This window comes from Acanthaster planci, linkage group LG17 (assembly GCF_054643075.1).
Source record: "Acanthaster planci isolate LZ-2023a linkage group LG17, COTS_SCS, whole genome shotgun sequence".
NCBI classification, from domain to species: domain Eukaryota; kingdom Metazoa; phylum Echinodermata; class Asteroidea; order Valvatida; family Acanthasteridae; genus Acanthaster; species Acanthaster planci.
Genome location: NC_141793.1, coordinates 13,628,708 through 13,638,362, shown reverse-complemented (window position 1 = coordinate 13,638,362; position 9,655 = coordinate 13,628,708). Strand labels below are relative to the sequence as shown.

The 9,655-nt window shown below is 35.6% G+C and overlaps 2 protein-coding genes across 3 annotated transcripts in view; one reads left to right on the top strand and one right to left on the bottom strand.

Annotated features, from left to right (window-relative positions):
* The first annotated feature begins 396 nt into the window (after window positions 1–396).
* Window positions 397–5,746, top strand: LOC110973402 (endoribonuclease YbeY-like). The gene is made up of 4 exons (XM_022224219.2): window positions 397–765; window positions 1,430–1,558; window positions 1,843–1,911; window positions 2,188–5,746. The coding sequence occupies exons 1-4, from the start codon at window positions 556–558 to the stop codon at window positions 2,278–2,280; spliced, it is 501 nt and encodes a 166-aa protein (XP_022079911.1). The 5' UTR covers window positions 397–555; the 3' UTR covers window positions 2,281–5,746.
* A 2,093-nt stretch (window positions 5,747–7,839) lies between these two features.
* Window positions 7,840–9,655, bottom strand: part of LOC110973399 (kinesin heavy chain-like) — a 29,753-nt gene continuing 27,937 nt past the window's right edge. For both annotated transcript variants that reach the window (XM_022224216.2, XM_022224217.2), the window contains one exon: window positions 7,840–9,486. In XM_022224216.2, the coding sequence (XP_022079908.1) occupies window positions 9,467–9,486 (20 nt within the window). In that variant the 3' untranslated portion in view covers window positions 7,840–9,466. The remainder of the gene's footprint in view (window positions 9,487–9,655) is intronic.

The window sequence follows — 9,655 nt, the reverse complement described above, 5'->3', positions numbered from 1 at the left end:
AAATGTCAATGGGGCTTGACTTTGTTAAAAATCATCCTCATATCATACTAAAAATTGCATATACTTAAAATAAATTTGATACAAATTCATCTGATAACTATTTTTAACTTTTTATGCTTGACGGACGCGGAAAGCATTCTTCGGTCGAAGGTAACCCCCTTTTCACTATTGGAACAATCCTCAAGAGAGACCATTTTCAGGTGTGCAATCTTTAACGCAACGGATATTTATTAAGAAACAGTTAATACTTATTATTCCATGTATACATAAAAATTACTTAATAAATATTTTAAAAGTAGAAATAGCCTAAAAATTATGTGTACTTAATTGACAGGCATACATTTTCAGCAACTCGTACCTACAGTAATAATGGACTATGCTCCCCGGCCCCATCCATCACAAAGATCAATGATAAGGATATATGACCACGTCTGAGTGACAAACATTTTGTGCTCGAAAATTGTAAACACAATTTCATCATCTTCGTAATCGCATCATAAGACTCAATTTGCTGTTGTTTATACTTGTATTTAGTTAAGTGTCTGTGAGTGAAGTATGACTCTTCTCCTCAGAAACCTCCAGAAAACGGTATCCTTTGACTTGCCTAAGTTAAAGGCCGACATCAACTTGTTGCGGCGAATTATTCGAGCAGAGCGTTATGACTTGGCTGTTATCTGCATGGAGGACAACCAGCTACGTGAAATGAACAAGATTTATCGAGGCAAGGATGAAGCAACAGACGTTCTGTCATTCCCTGCTCATGAAGTAGGATTTTTGAAATAATTAGGCCTACACTGTAACCTGTTAACCTTGGCTATGGTGGTCAGACCCCCAATCATGCCAATGGCCCATGCAAAGTAAATACGCCTGTGATTTAATCCTAGGGCCTACATACTGGTTATACTACATGTACACGTATCATTATCAAAATACAACTGTATCAGGTAGTTCTATAATGTGCATGCTCATAACTATGGTTATGATGTACCACTTCAACCAGCAAAAGTTAAATGTACAAATATACTTTGACACTGTTTCATAAAGAATCAGATTTCAGCAAATCAATACCAACATTATTAAATTGCTCATGCCTACACATATAGTAAAATAATACCTGAATTAATAACAAGGGGTCATGCCACTCATGGAACATGTAGAAGATCTAAATTTTGTATGATCACATACGCGGTGTAAATCAAGTATAATTGCCAACAAATCTCATTCTCATGCAATGAAGAATGTGCTGTTCTGATGCACATAACCTCCATGTTGATCAGTCTTTTCAGTGTCTGGAAAAACACAGGCATTTGGGACTTAGAATTATTTCAGTTTTGTCAGAACAATCCATCCAACATTTCATTCCAAGTTTTGATTATTTTTATTTGGTGTATACTTCATTGGTGTTTCTTTTCTTTACTTGAATGCACAGAGCCTTGCACCTGGCCGATTGCCTGATCCCTGGAGCGACCTTGCTGATCTGGGTGACATCTTTCTAGGGATGCCTTTTATACAGGAACAGTGTAAAAAAGATGGAACAGATATTGACACTGTTTTGCCTGTGAGTTGATTCACAGTGTCTGATAAATTTCTCGTACATGGATTAGGAAAGATGTCATAATTGGAAGTCAGTTCTGAACCTCACTATTATATAAAGGCAAATTATCATAAAACTTAAAGCAAATGGCGCCTCAAATTTGACGCACAAATTTGACAAATATTGAACAGATTTGCCTGAAATCAAGCACGTAGGCAACAAAAAAATTCCAATTTGATAAAGGATTTTTTCTCAGCCAGTGTCTGAACATTTAATGTTGTAAGGTTAATGTTTTTTACATTTCTCAGGTGGTAGTGACACATGGACTCTGCCATCTTATTGGCTACAAACATGACACTGGTGATCGACTCAAACAGGTAAGATTGAATGAATCAGGTAGTAAATGCAGGGAAGTCTCAATGTCATAAGGAAAGGAAGTTTATCTCCTTGTCTCTTCTATTCAGACATTACAAATTAAGTTCCTACACCTGCCTTGGCTGCTTGGCATCAACACTAGCACCACACGTAGGGCTGTGATGATGACAGTGTAAAAACAAATATCAAAAGAGAGGCAATCTCAACCCTATGTGTGGGGCTACTGCAACATGTACAAGAGTCTGCTTTGTACTGACCAATCTTTTTTCATCCAATAGATGTACAAGCGAGAATTGGACATCCTTGAAGAATACAACAAGCTTACTAAAAGTAGCCTGAGGCCACTGACAAAAGATCCTGCAGAAAATTAATGTGCAGTTAAATTAAGGGTCACTTCCTAATTAATCAAATCAGATGACTTTGACAGACGGAATTCTCTCACCTGCCACCTCACTCATAATAAAACTGATGGAAGAGGTCTCCACTTCACTTCCTCCCGTGCCCTGTGACCTGCTGCCATCACCTTAAAATGACTGATCACATCCTCAAAACTAATTGGAGAAAAAGGTTCTTCTGTTGTTGAAATGATTATATACGGTATTCATGAAGAAACTGGCAAGTGTATTTAGATGTTGAGTGAATGCAATTGATGATGGGATCCATTTCTTATTGTTAAATTATTGTCAATTAGATGATAGTGATAGCTGGAGAGGTGGTGTACAGTTAATTACCAAGTTTAGATTTACAGTATCTCGCTGCAAGTACTGTAGTCCCGAAAATTACAGTTGTAATCTTTCTTGTAGGCTTATTTCCCCTCACAGATGAAAATGTAACATGGGAATTCCTACATTGGATATAATTTTAATGCCTTGATTTATAGTTTTATAAAGCTTCTTGCACAAAGCAATGCAAAGCCATGACTAAATATTAAGCTGCTATTTTTCTGTGATGTTCCCTTTATACTGTAATTGTTACAGATAAACAGAAATTCTCAGGTTGAACAGATTACCTTCTGTTGCCATGGTAATGTTCAAATCCTCTGGGGCATTCAGATTGTATGTGAATGTAATTCATCAAAAACAGCCTCTGTTGAGATTAACTTGGAATAGACTCTTCAAAAGATTTTTAAATTTCATATCTGAACATTTTAATAAACAGTAAATAACCTGACAGTTAAATCACTTGACAGGTCATGTCACGTACATGCCAACTACATCTGTATACAGGTATATGTCCTGACATAGTCTGCTTACCTTTTCTGAAAACTCCCAGTCATTTGTCAGTCAGCCAGTGCTATGTCCCTCGGTGTTTACCATACTCCTGATGTGTGTATAACTTCTTGTTATACAAAGTGAATTTTCAACTGAGGACTTGTATAGAATTTCAAGATATTAAATATGCCTACAGATAAGTCCAAACAATGGTTTGTTAATCATTTTTTAAACAAATCCTGTAATAAAATTGGCTCAGATATGTTTCTACGTTTTGGAGAGAGGATGGTTTCAGCTAGGAATGGCTTGAAATTAATGATGGGAAAAATTATTAATCTGACTCTACCTACACAAAAATGAATTTCATGTGGTTTAATTTTGAATTCATCTTGATGTTGAATTCATTTTATTACATGGACCAAGTGAAAGAAATATGACTTCTTCAGAATAATTTATGGTATTATACAGTACAATAAGTGTTTATTTAACACCAACAAAACAAACATTTCATTAATAATTTACAGTCATGTATGTGTGCCTTTATAACAGAAAACTAACAATATAAATAAATACCTGCACTCATGAATGATTTGATGAGTTAATCAAGCTGCTGAATGGACAACCATTCAACAAGGGCAAAGGAACTAAGGCAAATTAAGTATTCAAATAGGAGCAAGTGTAGTGTATATGTATAATGTATATGTTCAACTATTTGAAGCATTCAATGGCAAAAGGCAAGTACATTATAAGGTAGGGCTACGTAAGAGAAATGGGGATTACATCCAGACTGAGCAATGCCTGTCAAATCAGAATTTAGCGAATAGAACTTGGGGAGGGGAGGGCATAGAGGAAAGATTTGACTTATAATCTACTAAATCATAAAAATTGTTGTGGTATTCTTCACATTAAGTCCATCAAAATGGCCACCACCCAGAATTATGAAAGCCTTCATTGTTTTTATCGACATCATCTTTTGTACCCAACAACAATAATCCTTATCCCAGTCCTACTGATACAGCTGCATCACTACTTGGCCAAAAGCCAATGCACATTTTCAGTGGTGTACTCTGCAACATGATTATGTAATCGTTACATAATGTATCAGCACTGAGCAATATCCAATGACTGGGAAAACAGTGGTCAAAAAGGAAAAAATGTAAACAAAACAAAAAAATTCACTATTTATCCCCAGAGGCTATCTGTTGATACGTGTACATGTACATAATTCTGTGTACATGTCATTGCAAGTACACCAGACTTAAAAAAAGAAGAAAAATTGACACTGATCCAGTTTCTTTTCTTACTTTTAACATCAACTGTGGCTAACTAGCATTATTTTGGTAATATACATTTATGCACACACATTACATGCTAGACAGCACAATGTCGACAAATTGGTACCTTATTCTAATATTATATTTAATATTTTCCCCATCTTTCTTTACTCTCAAGCAGTATTTAAAGCTCTGATCATAAACATGTAACTCTGACATTTTACATTTCAAACAGTTTCAAGCAGACAATTTCCTCTAATATTAACCCAATAAGCTGTACAATGTTGAGCTGAGCTGAACTTTTTATCACTTTTTTTGTTACTGTTTGGAAACCTGATTTGTTTTCCTAGTACAACACATACTACACTCATGCATTTTTGTACATGTAGACCATCTGTCCAATTTTAAATACATGTAGAATATCTAAATGCACAGATACACCAACTACTTGACACAACCAGCGCCTTTTGGGAAAGAAGCAACCACTGCACTATTATATAATTCATTTTCCTTTCGGATTACACAACACACTTTTATATGGCTATTTACATCATTTTTCAGCAAGTTTATTTCCCATTGCAATTAAGAAAAATACAGGGTGTTCCAGATTTGTTTATTCCAAATGCATTGTTCCAACCAAACATTAAAAAACTGACAATTTGGTCTCAATTGTATTTCATGCCCCATCGATATTTTTTATCGTGTGTTACATTTAACATTGTTTTGTGTGGTTGTGAGGATATTCCCATGCAGTAAAAGACTTAGTTGGATATATACACCCTTTAAACTTCTTCCTCTCCAACTTTAAATAACACCAGGTCTTCAAAATAAGCTTCATCTTGATAAAGTCCGAACATCTATTCACCTTTCCACTGTTAGATACCAGGGACCCCTTCTCTGGAACCAAATCAGATCTCTTTGTCCAATGACGACAACTGCAACTTGTAAAAGGCATTATAGGAAACTTTTATTAAATGCGGCGGACAATTGAGAGTATGATTTCTTCTGAACAATGCCAAAGTTGTATTTATGTATTTTTAAACCTGTAATTAGGATTTTGTGTTGTTGTATACAGCTATTTACTAACTTGAACTAATGAAGACCTTCACACATTATTCTGTATTATTTATTTTGATAGTTGTTTCTCTCGAGAATTGTAAATTTACATGTATTATCTTTGCAGGGGGCAGACCCCGTACAAGCTTCGGCTTTTTGTCTGACCTCCCTCCATACTATTTAATTTATTTTCATTACCTGATATTATTTAAATTGTGTATAGTATGGGAAATAAATAAACCAAAAAACCAAACCAAAATAAATAGCAAATTTGGGACCAGTCTAAACGGGCAAAAGATATGCCACACTATTTGCAAAAGCAGATCTGATGATTAAATTTGACAATTATGAAGTCCATAGGAACAAGTACTTTAAAAAAAAACAACTTACTTTGCCCAGATGTGGCACAAGACACGTTTTGTTGGGACACCCTATAATTCTAATAAATTACAATGTGCACTGAATGAACAGTTAAGTTACTGTTTACATAATTCATTTGTATAATGTTCAATTTAAATACCCGAAAATTAAATCTAGTCTCCTCTGAGCCATGTCCTCCTCTATCCAGATTAGCCACTCTGTGTTAAGGGTAAACTGTCTACTACATCACAAACCTTAGACAAGTAAAATGTCAAACTAGAAGCCACTTCTAAGTTGTATAATTTTTTACTTCACACTACGCTTTAAACTACAAACTAGATCCGATCTGTTGTCTTCAAACATTGCTCCAGGGAGTATATCTAATAATTGATGCTAAAGCTAGAATTCACAAAGTCATCTAAAGTTTTGAATGGTGTGACATGCACACTTACAAGCAAAAAAACACAAAACCAATCCTTTTTGGTTTTCAAAAGCACCAAAACAGTCTCAAATCCAACAGACAATAGTGTAAGGAGCACACAGTGAGAAAAAGTTGGTTTCTGGAAAACTGACATTTAGCCTGTTTGCTATCCCAAGGCTTCCATTTTGATCAGCTCTTTAATGCATTCATCAAAATAACCAACTGTCATTACACGTGGGAACAAATTACCCAAAACGGTTCACAGGAATTTCCTTGTGAATTTTGGTTCAGCCCACTACCCAGCCAAAATAAACTTTGGTTCAGCCCACTACCCAGCCAAAATAAACATTATATTTATACAGGGAATACAAAACCCTGTAACTTGATTACTATACTTATGTTTTGCACACAGGTCCCATTATGATTTTATCCGAGGATGCACAGGTGTTCTTCAGTTTACTTGCTATCAGCAAATCACATTAGAGTCTCACAAGCAAATATATCAGAAACTGATCATGTTTTGAGATATGGTTGTCCAGTACTTCTCCCTGTTATCTTAGCTTTCATCAGATTACAAGATAATTTACCAACTTTCACATGTGGCTATAAATCAACTTTTTAAAGCTCACTACAATACAGTCAAACACTTTCGGCCTTTGCAAGTCCTTTATATAAGAGAGGTCAATGCTTTTAGGTTACATTTTACTGAAGGTTGCAGGCTCTGGTACGACATACCTCACCCAGTTGGAAGGCATTTCACTGGAGCACTGCTAATCCACAGTAACCCTAGCAACTGTTACATCATCAAGCAAGTTATCTACCATGCAAGCTGGGTGCCAGACACATCAAGTAAAAAGGCAAGAAACCACAGTACAGGCAGGAAAAGTTCAACAGCTCCATTCCAAAGTAATCAAATTTCAAACACATGAAAATGCATACTGATTAATAGAAACACCACAGCTTTAATGCAAGAGGAAAACAAAGGAAACTATCAAATCATGTAGTGGTAAACTCAAAGCAGCAAAGCCATAAAAACAAGCCAAAAGTTGGAAAAAAAACCAAAATGAAACACTCAAAGCAGGCTCTGGTAAGACATGTCTCCCCAAATACAGGAAACATTTCACTGGAACACTGCTTTCAGTATGAAAACTGAATATCAAAGTTGCCGTAGGATGTGAAAAATTACAATGAGGAGAATGTTAGTTGGGTACTGGTAGGAAGAAGGGAGATAAAGCCATGTTGGAAGAGTCACAAGTGTAGTTTGCAATGTTTTGAATGCTAATTTAATCTTCTTGCAATCTGTACTTGGACAACCTGATATAGGGATTCAGAAAACGGAATCTTTTAGAATATGTAAAATTGGAAATAAATGGATATTTTAGTCAATTGAAGTAAACACCCAGATTGGTATGAACATCCTACACCTGCATCACATTGGTGTATTAACTGCCGGTCAAAAGTGTTCCTTTTTCCATTGTAAAATGAGTAACTATAACATTTATGTGCGCTTCTGACACTGAGATAAAGATGTGCGTATCTGACCGACCAACAACTTTCCTGCAGCTGAAAGAAATCATCTTCATTTAAAGAAGGAAAGTTGAACTAGGCTACATTACACAACAAAACTTTTCTCTATTTTATTCATTACATTAAAATCTGTTTGAAATTCAATACAAAGTCTGTATCTCTGTTAACTAGTCCGGCTACTTATGCTTCAATTTAGTTGAATCATACATGTATCTATATCTAGCTCAACATGTAGCAGAAGCTGTCACTAAAGGACGTCAGAAAATTGGAAAATATTCAAGATTTTGTAACAACAACAAAAACAACTGTAGATCTGATGGATTTGGTGCTAAATATGAAGAAAGCTCTGGTACATTTCATAGGACCGAATCTAAGGCCGTGTACAAAACAGGCTTCTAGAGCTACGGCTAGGTCTGTTGTCTGTGCGTCGCTGCTTATTTCCAATGGAGTTAAGACCTAGACCCAGCTTTAGACAACAGATTCAGAGGCAGCCTAAGTATCTGAAATCTACAAGACCTTAAATGTACATGTACATAGGTTCCTTATTAAAATAACACCGGAGTTGATGCTTTAGGGGGCAGACAAAATGATTTCCCAAAATTTCACCTCAAATCCTGCCATCGATGACTGTGACTCAGGTTTTCAAGGAAAAGCTTTGAACATGGGAAAACATTTTGCCTAGGATTCCATTTCTTCTTTGCAAAGCCAAAAACAACTGAAAATTAAAAAAAAATACATTTACTCCATGTATATGTACAGGGACCCTCTTTTAGAAGAATTACTCTGAAATGCATGCATGGTACTTACACAAGCTTCATGTCTAGCTAACACATCTTTGATAGATATAGTTACCGTACAACCTTCACAAGACCACAATACGGATAGAAAAAGGAGCATTTCAACAAGTTTTAAAAGTTCTTATTTGATAAATTACTTATTAGGTTAACTCTAGTGAGGAAATACAGAGATCAATGTTTTTTACACGCATGGGGATATTTCCCATAAAATTTTCACAATAAGATTGCTCACATCCAACACTTTTCTGCAAATCGCCTACATACTGCATATAGTAGCTTCTACTGATCTGGGTTAATAGTCCTATTTGCCCACATTACTTGCCAGAACAATGCTCAAATTACTTACAAATAAGCCACATTCTATGCATGTACAACTGTAATTGATTGAGTGAGGAATTCCTGTATCAAGGATGTTTTGTACAATTAATGCCTGTTTGTATTTTGTTATTTTTTAGAAACTTTCTACATAATCATGGTTTTTAATAGGCAACATCTAATCCCTGTTGGCAAATCACCAGGCGGCCATTTTGTACCTTACGGAAGTTGAAATCTAGAGATTGACATTGGCATGACAATAATATTTATGAAGCCACAGCAGTAAGTGCTATCATGACATGACAGGTGGCTCAATGCAATATCAATATGATTATGTCTGATCAAGTCTGGGTGCAAGGCCAAATTGGCCGCCAAGTGAAAATGTTTCTATTACTGTCTTATTTCTTTATTTTAGTTTACACAGACTTCTACATGTATCTAAGAATTTACTGCAGGTGCAGACTTCATGAGTTTGTATCAAGATTCCATTTATCACTCCTACCTCTGCTGGGTTTGACCCATTTATAGCCATTTTGTCTCAAATTTTTCTAAATTTTTCAGATGGTTTTGTGAAATGGAGATATTCATCACTTCCATTAGCTTGCTGGTTCACTAGCTGGAAAGAAGATTAAAGAAACACATGAGATGCGGAGGGAAGTGAATCAGATTAATTGAAAAGAATTGTTTAACTGATTAAAACACATTGCTATAACTGACCAAGTTTGGGGAGTTGTAATGCTTCTTACCTCCTCAACTGACTCTATAGCAAACTTGACAATTCCACT

Excerpts from the sequence above, each read along its gene's own strand:
- LOC110973402 (XM_022224219.2), top strand. The coding sequence starts at position 556 with ATGACTCTTCTCCTCAGAAACCTCCAGAAAACGGTATCCTTTGACTTG. Across the intron at positions 766-1,429 it reads TGTCATTCCCTGCTCATGAA|AGCCTTGCACCTGGCCGATT; the intron begins GTAGGATTTTTG and ends TTGAATGCACAG. Across the intron at positions 1,559-1,842 it reads ATATTGACACTGTTTTGCCT|GTGGTAGTGACACATGGACT; the intron begins GTGAGTTGATTC and ends TACATTTCTCAG.